General features: G+C 40.7%; 1 protein-coding gene across 1 annotated transcript in view; it reads left to right on the plus strand.

The window, feature by feature from the left end:
• LOC148852999 (RmlC-like cupins superfamily protein) overlaps positions 1-19,147 on the plus strand; it is a 39,856-nt gene extending 20,709 nt beyond the window's left edge. Inside the window, exon 2 of the mRNA XM_088943989.1 lies at positions 18,744-19,147. Within this exon, the coding sequence (XP_088800115.1) occupies positions 18,744-18,948 (205 nt within the window). The 3' untranslated portion in view covers positions 18,949-19,147. The remainder of the gene's footprint in view (positions 1-18,743) is intronic.
• Positions 19,148-20,090: the final 943 nt, after the last annotated feature.

The following is a 20,090-nucleotide window of genomic DNA, read 5'->3' on the forward strand; positions in this document are numbered from 1 at the left end:
TAAGCAGGGTGAAGGTTCATCACAATGGCTGGTTGATGAATTAAGTGTTCAAAAAACTAATGTTATCGATGATTTGACAAAGATAGTTTGGGAAGGCAATGTTTCAAAAATACATTTCTTGCAAGATCCTTTTCTAGTTTTGTGTGTGGCCTCTACTCTACAATCCAAGCATGTAGCTGTGGGAAGTCCTACTCCCTTCGTAATTGTGGCATATCATCTTTTCATCCTCAAGTTCTTCAAAACTCGAGGACAAGTTTTTTTCCAATCGGGGGAGAATGATATAGGAGTTGAAGAGTCAAATTTGAAATTTTATGATATTTTATGTATTTCTATATTTTTGGACAAATGGGGTAGTTTTGTCATTTTTCCATTTTTTGTGGGGTTCAAAGATAGGGTTTAAATTGTCTATTTATAGTTTGTTTATGTTTAAAATTTCAGAGTCATTGCATAAGTAGGATTAGAGTTATTGAGTCTTCTTTGAATTGAAATAGGATATGACAACTTGGTTTAAGTCCTACTAGGATTATCAAGTCTAACAGTTTGACTCCTAAGACTATTACGAGTCTAACAGTTTGACTCCTAGGATTATTATGACTTTAGAGTCTATAAATATGTATGGGTTTTTTTTTTTTTTTTTTTTTATCATCAAAGGTAACTTTTATTTGAAATTGGATTTAAGAAGTTTTACAACAATGTGTGTCTAACAGTTTGACTCCTAGGATTATTATGACTTTAGAGTCTATAAATATGTATGGGTTTTTTTTTTTTTTTTATCATCAAAGGTAACTTTTATTTGAAATTGGATTTAAGAAGTTTTACAACAATGTGTTTGGAACAAGAAGTCCCACACGAATACATATTTCTGTCCCTTTTACAATGCAGCCCAAAACAGTTGTTGCCTCAAAGCCCCTTGTTTAGCAAGATAATCAGCTAGCCCATTTGCACTCCTTCTAACCCATTTGCACTCCCTTGCAACCTTTTCCACTTCCCTTATCACTTGTTTGAAGGTCCACAGAGTAGTTCTATTGTAATTAGCCCAAGAGATGATCACCTTGGAATCCCCTTCAACCTCAATTTGCCTCATTCCTAGTTGCTTGGCTATCTTCAATCCTTGTAGCAATGCCATTACCTCAGCTTTTAGAGAGTTGCCCATGCCAATAGGTCCAGAGAATAATGCTAATATCCTCCCTTCAGAATTTCTGACTACTCCCTTGATACCTGACAATCCCGGATTCCCAAATGAACTTCCATCAAAATTCAATTTAACTCTGTTACCATTTGGAGGTTTCCATTCCAACCTTACTCTCTCTTTCACTCTTGAAGATTGTGCTACTTTTGTCTAGGATCTTATAATGTCTGTGACTGAGAACTCTTGGAATATATGCAAAGAACTTACCCAATGGTCTACTTTAACTTTGATTGTGTCAATCACCTCCTCCGTGGTTCTACTTCTGAAACCCAACAAATAGTGCCTTTGTAGCTTTCCACATAACCTTCCCTCTTTTCTTTGATTGCCTCAAAAAGTCACGGTTAAAAAGACCCACCTGCAACCAAAGAGAAGACAAAAAGAATCCCAAACATGATGCACAAAAGAACAAGATAAAAAAAGGAGTGCCAAGGTCTCACCACTTTTCTTACAAAGGGAGCACATGTGAGGAGAACGGCAAGCAAAAGGCCTTCTTTTCTACAGCATATCACACGTATTAACCTTGCCAAGGAAAATTTCCCAACAGAAGGCTTGAATTTTTAGGGGGATAGGCTTACACCAAATTTCTTTTATAGGGAAGTCCCCACCCGGGTTACTAGGTGAGGCAAGGACATTAAAGAAAGGAGGAACAAGAGAAGAGGCCATCTGTGGAGCCTTTCGAATTTGGAATCTTCCAAGGATTGGGTCCAAAAGGACTTGTCCTAGAATATCCAACAAGTGAATTAAAGATGCACATTCATTTTACCTCAGGCCCCTTCTGAAACCCAGATTCCAAATGATCCCACTTCGGCCAGGATTATCCAAAAGACTTATTGTTTTCCCTTTTAAGTTTGATAAAGAGTATAGGTCAGGAAAAAGGTCTTTGAGTGGAGTATCTCCCACCCAAAGATCTTCCCAGAAACGAACTTTATTGCCCTGGCCCACATCAAACTGAATGGAATTAAGGAAAGATGGGTAAATTTCATGGATAGCTTTCCAAGGAGAACAAGAGGATACATGAGGGGCGACTTTTGCATCCCAACCATTCCCATCCAAACCATGGATACTCGCAATGACTTTGTGCCACAGTCTATCTCTCTCAAAAGGGAACCTCCACAACCATTTTTCTAGCAGAGCTGAGTTCCTAAGTGAAATATTTCCTATTCCTAAACCCCCTTTATCCTTGGGCTTTCTAACTTGATCCCAATTTATCAGGTGATCCTTCCTCTCCTCTCCTGGATCCCAAAGGAAATCTCTCATGTATTTTTCTAGCCTCCTTGCCACTCTACATGGTAAAGGTTGAGAGGAAGTAAACCGGTAGGTTTGCCAACGTGGCTCTAATCAGTGTTATCCTTCCACCAAGAAGTTTCTAACAATTCAGCCTAGGGACTTTAGACCTATTAGTTTGATTGGGAGCTTGTATAAGATCATTTCTAAAGTTGTTGCCCTAAGAATTAAGAAAGTCCTACCCTCCTTTATCTTGTCGAACCAAGGGGCTTTTGTGAAAGGGAGACTAATTATCGATAAGTTCTTAATAGCCTAGGGACTTTAGACCTATTAGTTTGATTGGGAGCTTGTATAAGATCATTTCTAAAGTTGTTGCCCTAAGAATTAAGAAAGTCCTACCCTCCTTTATCTTGTCTAACCAAGGGGCTTTTGTGAAAGGGAGACTAATTATCGATAAGTTCTTAATAGCCAGTGAATGTGTGGATTACAAAAAAAGAAAAGGAGAGAGGGGTCTAATAGCTTGACCTAGAAAAGGTTTACGATTGGGTGGATTGAGAGTTTCTGCTATAAGTGTTGAGGAACAGAGGTTTTGGAGAGAGGTGGTGTAATTGGGTAAAGGGTTTTACCTCTTGTCATTTTTCAGTCTTAGTAAATGGAGTAGCTAGGAACTTCTTTCCTGCTAACAGAGGCCTTAGACAAGGAGACGCATTGTCACCTTTCTTCTACACCTTAGTAGTGGATGTCTTAAGTGTCCTAATCTCTAGGGCTGATTCAAGGAATCTAATCAAAGGTTGGAGAGTTGGGAGGCAACAAGTGATAGTCACTCACCTACAATTTGTAGACGATGTCTACAAATTGGGAGCTTGTATAAGATCATTTCTAAAGTTGTTGCCCTAAGAATTAAGAAAGTCCTACCCTCCTTTATCTTATCTAACCAAGGGGCTTTTGTGAAAGGGAGACTAATTATCGATAAGTTCTTAATAGCCAGTGAATGTGTGGATTACAAAAAAAGAAAAGGAGAGAGGGGTCTAATAGCTTGACCTAGAAAAGGTTTACGATTGGGTGGATTGAGAGTTTCTGCTATAAGTGTTGAGGAACAGAGGTTTTGGAGAGAGGTGGTGTAATTGGGTAAAGGGTTTTACCTCTTGTCATTTTTCAGTCTTAGTAAATGGAGTAGCTAGGAACTTCTTTCCTGCTAACAGAGGCCTTAGACAAGGAGACGCATTGTCACCTTTCTTCTACACCTTAGTAGTGGATGTCTTAAGTGTCCTAATCTCTAGGGCTGATTCAAGGAATCTAATCAAAGGTTGGAGAGTTGGGAGGCAACAAGTGATAGTCACTCACCTACAATTTGTAGACGATGTCATTCATTTTTGTGAAGGGGAAGCAGAGGAGATGGATAACTTGAGATCGATAGTGGCACACTTTGAGAGTCTCTGATCTGAAAGTCAATTGGAATAAGAGTTGTGTAGTGGGAGTAAACATATGGGAAGATGAGGTGCAATTGGTGGGTAGGTCTTTGGGCTGCGAGGTTAGTGGTTGGCCTTTTGGTGTATTTAGGTCTGCCCCCGGGGGGTAATCCTAGAGCTGAAAGATTTTTCTACCCAACTTTGGAAAGATTCACTAAGAAGCTAGCAGGGTGGAAGAGAAATTATATCTTACTAGGGGGTAGAATCACTTTAATCAAGTCCACTTTGACCAACCTTCCAATGTATTTCTTGTTTACCTTCAAGTTACTTGTCAAAGTTGCCATTAAGATAGAGAAGCTCATGCGAGATTTTCTATGGGAACTGGGAGACTCAAAAATGGACCATCTAGTGAAGTGGGAAGTAGTTTCTAGGAAAAAGGATTTAGGGGGGGTCTGGTTTACACATTGGCAATATTAGAATTTGCCATTAAGATAGAGAAGCTCATGAGAGATTTTCTATGAGAACTGGGAGACTCAAAAATGGACCATCTAGTGAAGTGGGAAGTAGTTTCTAGGAAAAAGGATTTAGGGGGGGGTGTCTACACATTGGCAATATTAGATTAATTGTCAATGTTAGATTACGAAATGTAGCATTATTAGGACATTTTGTGGCACTTGGTGGTGGAAAGTATTCACAGGATGGCAACTAATGGATGAGATGCTGGTTTCGACCCTAGGGCTTCATTTCTCCCCTTGGAAAGCCATTGTTGGAGTCTTGCACACCCTTTCACTAGATTTGATCTCTGTTCAAGTAATAAAATTGTCCTTGGGGAGGATCTTTGGTTTGGGAACACCCCCCTTAAGGACAGATTCCCGGTAATGTATTCTCTTTACCAGTTGTAGATGAACTGTTCTTTGTGTTAAGTTCAGTTTTCCTAGATTAGTCTTGCCCAGATAGTAGAATTTGGACATAATCCTCTTCAGGGGTCTTCTCTTGCTCCTCTTTTTTCAATGCATTCAAAATTGGCTTGTCTGTAGATGAACTGTTTTTTTTTTTTTTTTTATCAATAACAAAAAAACTTTATTAATGATGTGAAGTTTCCTCACTCCGTGTGTAGATTAAGTTTTGTGAAGTTGTTTGTAGATGAATTGTTCTTTGTGTTAAGTTCAGTTTTCCTAGATTAGTCTTGCCCAAACAGTAGAATTTGGACATAATCCTCTTTAGGGGTCTTCTCTTGCTCCTCTTTTTTCAATGCCCTAATTTAGCCTTTGTAGTTGTTCAAGACAGCTATCAGTCTTGAGCACTACTAAGTTTTAGGTTCGAAAAGAAGAGAAAGTATAGAGGAAAGAGCAGAAAGAGTAGTGAGAGAGCAGTAGAACACAAACTTTGAAAGGAAGGACATAATCTCAAAGTTTTGCTACTGCCACTTCAATTTAATATTTATATGTTATGCTAGTTACATGAAAGACACATCTGCCCTTGGTGTTTACATCATAACACATAACAATATAAAACTGAAAAGTAAATAACAACTAGAATAACAAAATAACAGATTGACTATGGATAGAGTGGGACCACAGCTATGGGGTCCACATCAGTGTTCTCTACACTCCCCCTCAAGTTGGGGGTAAATGTTCATCATTCCCAACTTGGATAGATCCGCTTCTAGCTTCTTTCTTGATACGGCTTTAGTGAGGATGTCTGCTAGTTGCATACTGGATGTGATGTACGGCAGACATACTTCTTGAGATGAGACCCTCTCTCGTACAAAATGGTGGTCAACATCAATGTGTTTGGTCCTGTCATGTTGCACTGGATTATGTGCTATATTGATAGCTGCTTGATTATCACAATACAGCATCAGGGGCTTCTCATACTTTATACCCAACTCCTCAAATCTCAGCCATAGGATTTTAGCCACTCCATTAGCCATCGACCTGTATTCTGCTTCAACACTAGATCGGGAGACAACACTTTGTTTCTTACTTCTCCAAGAAACAAGATTACCTCCCACAAGAGCACAATATCCGGAGGTAAATCTTCTGTCATCAACACTCCCAGCCCAGTCGGCATCCGTATAGACCTCCACCTTCATGTGGCTTTTGTTCTTGAACAGTATACCCCAACCTGGGCATCTCTTCAAGTATGCTAATATTCTTTCTACCGCAAGAAGATGTGTGGTTTGAGGAGAATGCATGAACTGGCTGACAACACTAACAGCATAAGTAATATCTGGCCGAGTGAGGCAGAGATATAGAAAGCTTCCCTACCAATCACTGGAACATAACCTTGTCTTCAAGACCCCACTCTCTGCGTTAATCTTGTGGTTCTGTTCAATGGGTGTATCCGCAGGCTGGACACCTAACTTTCCAGTTTCTACCAGCATATCTAGGACATACTTCCTCTGCGAGATAAAGATCCCCTGTTTGGATCTAGCAACCTCAATACCCAAGAAATACCGAAGTGCACCAAGATCTTTCACCTCAAACTCTTGATGAAGGAGCTATTTGAGGGACTCAATTTCATGGCTGTCATTTCCTGTCACCACAATAACCAACATATATTGCAAGTAATGTCAGAGAGGACTCCACCCTCTTGATGAACAGTGTGTGATCTGACTGGGCCTGCACATAACCGAACTTCCCAAGGGATAGTCTGAATCTATCGAACCAAGCTCTAGGTGACTGCTTCAAACCATACAATGCCTTATTGAGCCGGCAGACCTTCTTACCTGTCTCTGTATCATAGAATCCAGGAGGCAACTGCATGTAAACCTCTTCCTGCAGGTCTCCATTCAGAAAAGCATTTTTAACGTCCATTTGGTACAAAGGCCAATTGTGGCTTGTTGCAAGAGATAATAGAACTCGAATGGTAGTCATCTTGGCTACCGGGGCAAATGTCTCCAAGTAATCTATACCATAAGTCTGGGTGAACCCTTTTGCAACTAGCCGAGCTTTGTACCTCTTAATGGAGCCATCCGCATTATGCTTCACAGTAAATACCCATCTGCATCCAATTGGTTTCTTTCCTTTGGGCAAATCAACTAGCTCCCAGGTATTATTTTTCAACAGGGCATCCATTTCAACTTGCATTGCACCTCTCCACTCCGGGACTGATAGGGCTTCTTGCACTGTTCTTGGAATAGGGACATTAGCAACGAAAGTAAGATAGGATCTGTAGGAGGGAGATAGGTGATCATAGGATAAAAACTAGGAAATGCAGTGGGCTGTAGATGTGGTGCAATGCCGTTTTCCTTTACGGATGGCAATGGGAAGGTCAAAGTCGTCTGCAGGGGGTGAAGTGGGAACAAATGGAAGATGTCTCTATGGGCCCTGGGACTGTAATACCTGGACTTAGAGCCGCAAAACCTGGACTGCTGATGACCAGGATCAACCTGCCTGCACCGCCTGTGATAGACCCTCAACTCTTGATCCCTTTGACCACTCTCACCATTGCAGCTCTCATCACCCAATGAAATAGGTAAAGGAACTGCCCCACTCTCACTGCTCTCCCCCTGAAGGCAAGGACTCAAACCCCCACTCTCACTGCTCTCCCCTTGAGGAGAAACCCGAGGATAATAGGGTGTTCTCCTCAAAGAGACCGGATCATAGCAGCAATAACCCTTTTGAGTTTGTGCATAACCAAGGAAAATGCATTTGGAGGCTTTTGGTTTGAACTTGGAGTGATAGGGCCTGAGAAGCTGAACAAAACAGGTACAACCAAATGTTTTAAGGGGAACCGTGAACAACTCCTCATCTGGGTATAGAAGGGAAAAAGGAGATGACATGTCAAGAACCCGGGAAGGAACCCGGTTAATAAGATATACCCCCGTGAGGATAGCATCACCCCAGAAGCGAATAGGGACATTGGAGGTAAACATATTACTTCTAGCCACCTCCAAGATGTGTGCCTATTCTTCCTTTCAGCAACCCCATTTTGAGTTTGTGCATAACCAAGGAAAATGCATTTGGAGGCTTTTGGTTTGAACTTGGAGTGATGGGGTCCGAGAAGCTGAACAAAACAGGTACAACCAAATGTTTTAAGGGGAACCGTGAACAACTCCTCATCTGGGTATAGAAGGGAAAAAGGAGATGACATGTCAAGAACCCGGGAAGGAACCCGGTTAATAAGATATACCGCCGTGAGGATAGCATCACCCCAGAAGCGAATAGGGACATTGGAGGTAAACATAATACTTCTAGCCACCTCCAAGATGTGCCTATTCTTCCTTTCGGCAACCCCATTCTGCTGAGGTGTATGAGGGCAAGTGCTCTGGTGAATAACCCATGGAAGGTAAGATGCCAATGGCTTAGCAAAGTATTCCTTTGCATTATCAGATCTAAGATCTTGGCATCAAACTGGGTTAGGAGCATTTGGTGAAAGTTTTGGGTCAGGGCGGGAACCTCATCTCGTGAACGCATAAGATAAACCCAAGAAAACCGGGTATGGTCATCAACAAATAACAGAAAATATCTGTACCCACCCATGGAAGGTAAGATGCCAATGGCTTAGCAAAGTATTCCTTTGCATTATCAGATCTAAGAACTTTGATCTTGGCATCAAACTGGGTTAGGAGCATTTGGTGAAAGTTTTTGGTCAGGGCGGGAACCTCATCTCGTGAACGCATAAGATAAACCCAAGAAAACCGGGTATGGTCATCAACAAATAACAGAAAATATCTGTACCCACCCATGGAAGGTAAGATGCCAATGGCTTAGCGAAGTATTCCTTTGCATTATCAGATCTAAGAACTTTGATCTTGGCATCAAACTGGGTTAGGAGCATTTGGTGAAAGTTTTGGGTCAGGGCGGGAACCTCATCTCGTGAACGCATAAGATAAACCCAAGAAAACCGGGTATGGTCATCAACAAATAACAGAAAATATCTGTACCCACCCATGGAAGGAATGTGATATGGCCCCCAAACATCCGTATGCACAAGATCAAAAGGACGATTGCTCCTTTTATTGCTCAATGAGTAAGAGTGTCTACAATGTTTAGCAAATTCGCAGCTTTCACATTGCAACTGGGACAACTCAACAGACTCAAACAAATTAGGAAACAAACTCTTTAAGGACCGAAAAGATAAATGACCCAATCGGTTATGCTTGGCATAATCGAACTCACACTATGGGAAACAAGTGATTTCTTATCCATTGACTCTTTCCGACGAGAACTCTCCCGAGTAGATAGATCCCATTCGTCTCATGGCCAGTCCCAATCACCTTCTTTGTCTTCAGGTCCTGAAAAACACACCGGTCAGGGAAGAAGGTTACTGAGCAGTTCATGTGTTTGGTAATACTACTGACTGAAAGAAGGTTTGATCTCTAGTGGACCTCTCAGTAGGATTCGAACCCAGATGAAGTTTTGACCATCTGTCAGAGAAAAAAGAACAAATTGATCTTGTAGGATTCCCAAGAAATTCTTCGATTTCTTCCGGAAGCAGATGATTCACGTTCCGTGAATAGCCGGGACATTGAGGAATATCCAGAAAGGCATTTCGGGAATCGGTCTGATTCTATCTCTGTTCGTTCCGTTTGAAGAAAGGAAGGATCCCAAAGAATCGAGCTATCAAGCTTAGGGACATGTAAGACAAAAGACAAGGAGATGGTATCCGATAGCTTTATGTCACCCTTGCCAGAAATGGGGACAAGAGAGCCATAAACAATAGATACTTTATCCCTACTAGAAGATAAATGATAAGTGGTAAACAATGAAGGCAAGCTAGTCATATGGTCGGATGCACCTGAATCTATTACCCAACAGGGTTCAGTGGTACCTGGAGCTGAGGCATGGTAGGCTGAGGCTCGAGTACCTGAATGTGCGAAAGCAAATGTGGCAGGGGCTAATGGTGACTGCGGTGGCTGAGCTGAGTTCCCAACTTCCCCTTCCAGCTTGATAAGAGCAGCCCGAACTGCGGCTAAGATCTCTAAGAATGTGCCTCTTGTGCCAGACGAGGATGCTGAATTAGTATTCACTGCCACATGAACGTTACCCTTCTTGCTTCTTAACTTTGCCGGGACCAAATGAGGATGTAGCTTCCAAAACAATGCCCACATACCACATAACTGTTGTTCCCAAAACTGTCTCCGGCCTGATTTTTAAACTCCATTTCGGTTAAGAACCAATAGTCTCAAAATTAGGGTTACTACAGCCAAAGAACAACACTTGGACTTGTCAATCACAACCAAAAATCAGTATAGAACCAATCTGTATTCACGGTATATGTGCATGAAACAGGTATAACTGATGATCTGAAACCAACTAGCACCACAATAGCAGCAAGCCGTACAGTTCTCACCCCTTAAGAGAGTTCGAATACCCCTAAAGAATCTGAAGATCAGCTTAGAAGCAGGTCTGATATGCTTGGGAGAATTAGGGTTTTTAATCAGTTCCAAAAGAAAACATCTCAGTTGCACATTCCAATCAGTACTGTAGAGAAGATGGGCCGAATGGCCCATAGGTTGTTTATTCTTCTTGTTATTTTGGGCCCATCCTGTCAATGTTAAGTTATTTTTTTAAGTTCTTTGTAAATTCTGCCCAACTAAGGGCCTCCTTGTAATTACTCAAAAATATCTAATAAAACAGTGTTAGAGGGCTGAGATAGAGACTGTTTGAAAACTCTTCTCAGAACCCTCATTGCCGAAACACACAAGTCTCCTCTCCTTTAGTTTCAACATGGTATTAGAGCATATCTGAACTTGAACGTCCTAGGGCTGGAGGCTTAGTCACGTACTGCCTGATTCTTGGTGGTCATTGGACAAGCCCAAGACTAGAATCTCTTGGAGAAGGGGTTCGGTGACCAGGAAGAATCAGAGAAGAAGAAGAAAAGGGAAGGGGAACAGCTCGGTTCTGTTTTTGAAGCTCGACTGTGTTTGGACTGCTGAAGCTCGAACTGTAAGTTGTGCTCAATTTTTCTGGTTCTGTTTTGCATTACCTTCGACTGTGTTTGGACTGTTGAAGTGTTCAAAAATCCTAGCTGTTCTGTACTACCTTCAACTGCATTAAATCTGGTTTAACCCAGAAATTTTTGGGCTGTTTTTCTCTTCTTATTGGATTGTTAAAACCTGCCGAAACATCCTTGTAACAAGGCTGTGTATTGTTACTCTTGTTCGGCTGTTTTTAGAGGGTTGTACGAACAGTTTTTGGGGTCTTTTCTCTTCTTTGACAGTGGGGTTGTCTCTATTGCCCACACTGTGTTTGTGAAAAGGCATATTCAGCAATACCGATTGGTACTTACTCTTCTTGGGCTGAGTGTACAACCTTGAAAAGGGTACTTCGGCTAAATGCACAGTGCCTAGGAATTTCTGATTTCTTCTTGAAGCCTGAACTCAATGTGTTGCCTCCTTGTGGTCGGTTGAACTCAGTGTGTTGTCTCCTTGTGGTCGGCTGAACTCAGTTATTGCTTGTTCTTATCCAACATACTTGTAGAAGTCATCTGAAATCATATTTGGAGTGTTTACATGATGTACTCCTCAGAGTTTGAAAACAAAAGTGGTGCTGAATATGGACTGGGTCAGGGGACTCCAAGTGATTCCTTATTGACTGTGACCACAGTTAAGCTAGATGGAACTAATTATCTGGCATGGTCACAATTAGTAAAGATTCATGTTTGTAGAGGAAAGTGGGGGTTCATTTCCGGGAGTAAGAAGGCTCTCTCAGAAGATGATCCATCGTACGAGAAGTGGATGCAAGAAAATTACACTGTCATTGGGTGGCTTGTGAACTCAATGCAGCCATAGATCAGCCAACACTATCTATGAATGAATTCAACAAAGGAAATATGGGATAGTGTTGCTGAAACCTATTCCCAAAAACTAAATGTGGCTAGAGCCTATAAGTTGAGAAGTGATGTGAAGAATCTGAGATAGGGGGAGAAACCATTATCTGTATACTTCTCAACCTTAAAGTCTTTGTGGCAAGAAATAGACTTGATAGAAGCTATAACCTGGGACACCACCAATGATGCAGAGACCTACAGGAAACTGGTTGAAAGAAACAGGGTATTTGAGTTCCTAACCGGACTAAACCCGGAATATCATATCACAAAACAAAATATTCTTTCCAAGGAGTGTGTATCTTTGTCACATGCTTATGCATTGGTGAGTAGTGAAGAGAGCAGAAGGGCTGTACAGGTTCAAGGGGCTGATATTAATGATCACTTTGCCAATATGGGGATTAAACCTAAAGGGAATGTTGGAACTTCTAGTGGCACAGGAAAGAAAGAAGTTGTATGTGAGTACTGCAAGAGGCCGAAGCACACCAAAGACAAGTGCTGGAAGTTACATCCTAATCTTGTTCCCATCAGGTTTCAGAAAAAATATGATAGTAAAAGATCAGGAAGTGCAAATGTAGTTGTCGGGCCAGATAGTGAAGAGATGTCTGCTTCTGCACAGTTGGCAGCCATGAGAGTAGAATATGAAAAGTTTGGGAAGATGATCAGTCAGCTGAGTGATGTGACCTCTACTATCGACCCTTCAGGAAAATCTACTACTTCAGCATTCGCTCATTCAGGTATAAGGGCTTCTGCTAATCATGCTACCTCTTCAGGTAATCTCAAGATCCCTTGGATTATTGACTCAGTTTCTTCTGACCATATGACCAATCTGTCTACCTTGTTTGTTTCATATACTTACTTCCTGGACATGATAAAATCACTTAAGCTGATGGTTCACTTGCCCCTATCTCTGGTAAGGGAACCATCAAGGCTACAGATTCCTTGTACCTCCCTTTTGCCCTTCATGTAATTAAACTAAATACAAATTTGTTGTCTGTGTGCAGTTTAACCAAGTCACTAAACTGTTGTGTAACTTTTTTTCCTTCCTACTGTGTTTTTCAGGATCTGGAGTCTCAGAAGGTGATTGGGAGTGGCCATGAGGCAAACGGAATATACCTGTTTGATACTCCGGGACAATGCACTGATCATCTTGGGAATGTTGCTCTTGGATCTGTCTCTTCAGAGTCTGTTAGTCAGATTATGTTGTGTCATTGTCGTTTTGGTCATCTGTCTTTTTTGGCTTTGAGTCATCTATTCCCTGAACTGTTTAAGGGAATTAGTCTGTCCAGTCTTCATTGTGAGTCTTGTGAATTGTCAAAGCATTGTAGAAGCAAGTATCATTTGAGAAATAAAAGATCTTCTGTTCCTTTTAATATTGTGCATTCTGATGTGTGGGGGCCTTACCACTTACCTTCCATGGGTGGCTACAAATATTTTATCCTGTTTATTGATGACTTTTCACGATTCACTTGGATATTCCTGATGAAATCCCGTGATGAAGTCCCAAGACTTGTAAAACAATTCCATGAATTTGTTCTAACCCAATTTGATACCAGGATTAAAATCTTCAGATCAGACAATGCAAAAGAATACTTTGAGAAAAACCTATCATGCTATCTTTCTGACATGGGGGTTATTCATCAAAGCTCATGTGCTAGGACCCCAGAACAGAATGGGGTTGCTGAGAGGAAAAACAGGCATATTGTTGAGGTTGCAAGAAGTATCTTATTTGCCTCACATGTTCCTTCCTACCAGGTTTTGGGGTGATGCTGTACTTACTGCTACCTATCTCATAAACCGCATGCCATCCAGGGTTTTGGGTTTTAAGTCTCCCTTTACTCTTCTTCATCCGGACAAAGATATTTTTCCTATTCCTATTCGTGTCTTTGGCTGCACCTGTTATGTACATGTTCCAAGTGTCCAAAGGCATAAATTTGAACCCAAAGCCCAAAAGTGTATCTTCCTTGGTTATTCCCCCAAACAGAAGGGTTATTGCTGTTTTGATCCAAAGTCTAGCAATCGGTATGTCTCAATGGATGTCACTTTTGATGAGTCTTCCCCTTTTTATGGTTCCTCTCCAGAAGGACATTGTCCACAGGGGGAGAATTTGACACAAGTGTTTGCTCTTCCTCTTCCTGTCCCTGTTGAGTCCCTTAATGTGTCTGCCTCTCCCTCAAATGAATCAAGGTTGGATCAGTCGTTCCATTCTCCTTGTCCTAGTACCCTACCTCCTCGTCCTGTCCTCAATCCCAAGGTGAATCAAGGTTGGATCAGTCGTTCCATTCTCCTTGTCCTAGTACCCTACCTCCTCGTCCTGTCCTCAATCCCAAGGTGTATCAAAGGCAAAGATCCAGAAATGTGCAAGTTGTTTCTCCTACAACACATGAGCCTCCTACACTTCCAGTCACAGAAGAGACAACAGGTACTAGTTCAACACCTTTGGATTCATCCTTCCCTGACCTTGATATTCCCATTGTTGTTAGAAAAGGAAAACGGAAGTGCATTGCACACTGCATTTCCAAGCACCTTTCTTACAGTTTGCTTTCACCTTCATATTTTGCCTCTCTCTTTTCTATTGCTTCTCATCCTATTCCCAGGTCTGTGTCAGAAGCTCTTAAGATTCTAGAATGGAGGGATGCTATGAAATCTGAAATAGATGCCCTACACAAGAATGACACATGGGAAGTGATGGATTTGCCTGAAGGGAAGGACCCTGTTGGTTGCAAGTGGGTTTTTACTATCAAATACAGAGCTGATGGTACCATTGAAAGGTACAAGGCCAGGCTGGTTGCAAAAGGCTATACACAGACATATGGGATTGATTATTTAGAGACTTTTGCACCTGTTGCCAAGATGACATCTGTGAGGGTTCTTCTATCTTTAGCTGCTCACTTTGATTGGCCCCTTTATCAATTGGATGTGAAGAATGCATTTCTGAATGGTATTACATGAGGAGGTTTACATGTCTCTTCCTTCAGGGATGTATGGAACTGATATAAAAGGGAAGGTATGCAAGCTGAAGAAATCTCTTTATGGACTAAAACAGTCCCCTAGAGCATGGTTTCAGAGATTTAGAACAACACTTGTTAACTTTGGTTATGTGCAGACACAGTCCGATCATACTCTTTTTGTGAAGAGGAGTGGACCTCTGGCAGTATACCTCATTGTGTATGTAGATGATATTGTAGTGACGGGTAATGATGCCTCAGGAATTCAAGATCTAAAATCTTTTCTCCATACAGTGTTTGAGATTAAAGATTTGGGGGAATTGATGAGATACTTTCTTGGCATAGAAGTGGCTCGATCCAAGGATGGGATTCTTATCTCCCAAAGAAAGTATGTTCTTGACTTGCTCTCTGAAACTGGAAAGATGGGTGCTAGACCAGCTGCTACTCCTATTGATATGAGTCATAAACTCTCAGCCTCAGAAGGGACATTGTTAGAAGACAAAGGAATCTTTCAGAGACTTCTTGGGAAACTTTTGTATCTATGCATGACTCGGCCAGATATTGCATATGCAGTCAGTTGCATTAGCCAATGCATGCATGCTCCTCGAGACACTCATTTGGCAGCTGCAGAGAGAATCCTAAGTTATTTAAAGGGCTCCCCAGGAAAGGGTATTCTGTTTGCCAAGCATGGTCATATGAAACTTGAAGCTTACACCGATGCTGACTGGGCCGGGAACATTGATGACAAAAGATCTACATCTGGGTATTGCAGCTTGGTAGCTGGTAATGTTGTTTCTTGGAGAAGCAAGAAACAATCGGTTGTTGCTCGGTCTTCCTCTGAAGCAGAATACAGGGCCATGGCACATGGGATTTCTGAATTATTATGGCTAAAATCTTTGATGGAAGAACTTGGAGTTGAATATGACAAACCAATGATGTTATACTGTGATAATCAGGCTGCCATCAACATTGCTCACAACCCAGTGCAACATGATAGAACCAAGCATATTGAAGTTGATCGACACTTCATTAGGGAAAGGGTCTCTTCGGGTGAAGTGTGTCTTCCTTTCATCACATCTGAAGGACAGTTGGCAGATTTTCTTACCAAAGGCATTCCCAAGGCAAAACTTCAGCATGATACCAGCAAGCTTGGCATGATTGACATCTATGCTCAGCTTGAGGGGGAGTGTAGAGAAGATGGGCCGAATGGCCCATAGGTTGTTTATTCTTCTTGTTATTTTGGGCCCATCCTGTCAATGTTAAGTTATTTTTTTAAGTTCTTTGTAAATTTTGCCCAACTAAGGGCCTCCTTGTAATTACTCAAAAATATCTAATAAAACAGTGTTAGAGGGCTGAGATAGAGACTGTTCGAAAATTCTTCTCAGAACTCTCATTGCCGAAACACACAAGTCTCCTCTCCTTCAGTTTCAACAAGTACCATACAGATAGTAGGGTTAATATGAAACCCTAAAAGCTGATCAATGCTGAAAGAAAACAAACTTTGAGGACAGCTCCAGGTAAACCGCAAGGTTCAGCCTGACATTAGGGCTTGCCGCAAGCTTATTAGGGTTTGCCGCAAGATCACTTTCAGACCTTGAAACAATTCGGCCCAACAGTAGGGTTTGCTGTAAAACCCTAGAGAATAGAAGGGAGAAAACCCTAGAATGGTTTGGCCGCCCTTTCAAGATAGATCCAACCTATCTTCTCTGATAGTACTTCTCTTAGAGAATAGATAACTTACAAGGAAAAATTGTTCACTGCCTTCCAAGGTTACCCAAACCCTAGTCTTCTCTGATCCTTCCTGACCACCAACATTCTGCAACCATGACAAGCTTTCAACAGCTGCTAGCCCTTCTGGCAAACTCCACCTTTTCAGCTTCCAGTCCTAGGAGATTCTCATGTGGTTGGCTGGTACTAGACTCACATGAGAAACCCTAACCCTAACTTGGCTCTGATACCATGTAGTTGTTCAAGACTGCTATCAGTCTTGAGCACTACTAAATTTTAGGTTCGAAAAGAAGAGAAAGTATAGAGGAAAGAGGAGAAAGAGTAGTGAGAGAGCAGTAGAACACAAACTTTGAAAAGGACAGAATCTCGATGTTCTGCTGCCGCCACTTCAATTTAATATTTATATGTTATGCTAGTTACATGAAAGGACACATCTGCCCTTGGTGTTTACATCATAACACATAACAATATAAAACTGAAAAGTAAATAACAACTACAATAACAGAACCATCAGCTATGACTATATACATTCTACCCTACGGACAGAGTGGGATCACAGCTGTGGGGCCCACATCAGTGTTCTCTACTGCCTTCTATTGTCCCTATCTCCTTTCCTGCTAAAGAAGTGTGGTGTTCTCCTATTCCACCAAAGGTTAGGGCTTTTTGCTGGTAAGTAGTTCTCCAGAAGATCAACACTATGGATGTACTTCAAAGAAAAAGGCCAGGTTGGTGCCTTTCCCCACATGTCTATTGCCTTTGCTTAAGGAGTGGTGAGACGGCGACTCATCTTTTGATTTTTTGTTCTTTTGCTTCTTATTTGTGGATTGTTTCTCTTCTCTTTTTGGTTGTAGATGGAATCCCCCCTTGTGTGTGCTGAACCTTTTTTACTCTAGCTTCTTCCGATAACCAAAGAAAAGAGGTAAGATAATCTGGAGAATAACAAGAGACTTGGGATCGAATCCCGCCTGCACCTGGGTTGGGGGATGGGTTACCCGTTGTGTAGCCCTTGAAAAGATATCAAAAAAAGAATAACAAGTCAGCCATCTTTTGGTCGATTTGGGAAGAGAGAAACAATAGGATTTTCCAAGGGCTTTAAAAGTCCAGGGAAGCACTTGTTCATTACCATCAAGATTCTGCATTGGATGAAAGTGCAGCAACTGTTCAAGGACTTCTCCTCAGCTGACTGGGTTAGAAATCAGAGTTCTATAGCTGTATCCTCTCCCTTTTCCCCTATAGTTCAAGAGGTCACCACCATCTCAGGTTCAAGCTGAAATTAAACTTTGATGGAAGCTCCTTAGGTAATCCAGGCCTGTGGTGAGTTGGGGTGTCTTCAGAAATGAGGAAGGAAGAGTTTTGGCCCTTTACTCAGGCCTGATTGGGGTGGGAGATTCTTTGAGGGCAGAAGTCATGGCCTTACTCCAAGGACTGAAATTGGCAAAACAATGGGGAATGCAGCACTTAGAAGTGGAGGAGACTCCGAGCTGGTAATAGGGTGGATGCAATCTAGAAACTTGGGAGTATGGTCACTTAGACAGCCTCTAAAAGAGATTATTAGCTTAGCAAGGGAACTTGGGGTGCATTTCGGCTTGCTTATAAGGTTTTTGTTCTTCAATGAATGTTACCGTTCATATACATAAAAAAAAACTAGCTAAAACATATGAGGTGGAAAAGAAAGACAATTAAGGGGAAAAACCCATAAAAGAACCACAAAATCATCTGCTTGCTAGACATGTGGCAAAACAGGACATATTGATGTCAAATGTTTTAAAAAGAACAAGAAAGTAAATGAGTTAGATGTTCCTCCCAAATGAAGGAAGAGGAGCAAATCTCTGAAGCAAGCCCTTATTGTAGACACACTAATTGAACATATACCTGTGGAAACAGTTCTGGAGAAGAATCTAGTTGGACTTGATAGATGATGAATGGCAGAATTTGCAGTATTGCATGAACTCTCTTAAATAGACAGTGTCTATGTGGGGCATTTATCAGATTCACCATACCTTGAGTTCCTGAGGGACACTTGTAGGTAACATTTTAGGCCCTTTTTCTGTAGGTACATGATTTTAGAATTCAAAAAATATGAACCGTTTTAGTAGTATATAGTATATACTTTTTCATCTTGATGAGTCAAGATTCTTGGAATTAGTAGTATATAGTATATACTTTTTCATCTTGCCGAGTCAAGATTCTTGGCTACATGTCAGATTCTAATTCCCATATCCGTGGTTCATTGCAATATTGTTGGTTTGGTGGTCAACTCTGGATTTGTGCCACAAAGGGTTAAACCTCAATATGTGTCTGTACAATCATGGCTCTATATTTCTAAAAGTAGCTGTCACATATGAGTTTATTTTATTATACTTGCATTGATGTGTGTTGGTATGCATTTATCATGTGTATGTAGGTTCTATTTTTTCAAATATTAAATATAATCAGTTGACATGGTGGAATGTATAATTTGGTGATTAGGTGGGGATGCCCTCCAAGCAAATTCCCATGGACATATGCTGCTAAGGAAACATGCTATCTGTTGAAGGGTAAGGTGAAAGTCTATCCTGATGGATACAATGACTTTGTTGAGTTTGGGGCTGGCGATTTGGTTGAGTTTCCAAAAGGAATGAAGTGCACCTGGGATGTCTCTGAGGCTGTCGACAAGCATTATAACTTTGAATAGTAGTGTACTGTCCAGGTTCAGTTCTGCTTCTGCATATTTGTAAATGTAGTTTGGTGTCAGATCGTATGATGCTGTTCTGCTCTGATATATTGGTAGCAGGCTACTGTGTAATTTGAACTATAATACTGTCACATATTTGGTTAGGACATAGATTTTACTTAAACAAGGTATCAGATATCAATACTTTCATTGGGTATAATATGTATCCTGTTCCATAGCCACAGAGACTGGCATGTAACATGGGTGGAAAGGGTTGGTGCCCATTCCTTCCACACATGCTGGTTGGTATTGTCCATATCATGCTATACTAAGCCTGTTATTGGTTGATATATACTGTACAGCATACAGGCCAAGTTCTGGGAGAATGCTTTATCATCCTAAACACTTGTCAGAGTTCTTGCTGTAGAAACACTTGAGATCTTGCATTAAAAAGAAAAAGAACTCGTTGAAATCAAGAAGAAGATTGCATTTTAAGTAATCCCGAAATTCTCATTGGAGCTACATATTTCAGTGTTTAAGTGGTTTTGATGGAATAAGATGGATCTATCAAATCCATTGATCCATCATCAATTCATTTCAAAAGCTGACGCCTTAAGATTAAAATTTATTAATTGCAAATAATATGATTTCTATCTTAGAAATTCTAATAGATTTGGTGTTCTTTTAATTAAGAGTATATAATTCTATAAATTATTAATTACTATTATAATTTACAGTAAATAACATATTTACTATTTTAAAATTTTAAGAAATTGTGTAGTGCTTAGTTATCATTTTAAGAATTCAGATAAGTGGACTTTTGTAGATTAATTTGTTTATAATATATTTACAGAGGGAGAGGGATAAATTTAATGTGTTAATATCTCTATATATGCTGTCATCCCTGATTGATGCATTATTAATAAAGTTATTATCTATATGGATTATTAAAAGACGTTTCTTATGTGTTGGTACTTTATTGTTGTTATTTCAATCTCAGGTTTTGTGCCATTGATGTATCTATTTGATTTGATTTATTAGCGTTTTATGAGTACCTTTTTCATATGTGTTCAATGTGTATGAGTAGTACCTTTTTCACGATATCCATGTGTGTCCAAAGTCTGTAATATGTATCCATTTTTAACGTTACTTGTACATTTTGT

This window comes from Nelumbo lutea, chromosome 5, assembly GCF_056320005.1.
Source record: "Nelumbo lutea isolate HS-2025 chromosome 5, American lotus-T2T, whole genome shotgun sequence".
Taxonomy (NCBI): domain Eukaryota; kingdom Viridiplantae; phylum Streptophyta; class Magnoliopsida; order Proteales; family Nelumbonaceae; genus Nelumbo; species Nelumbo lutea.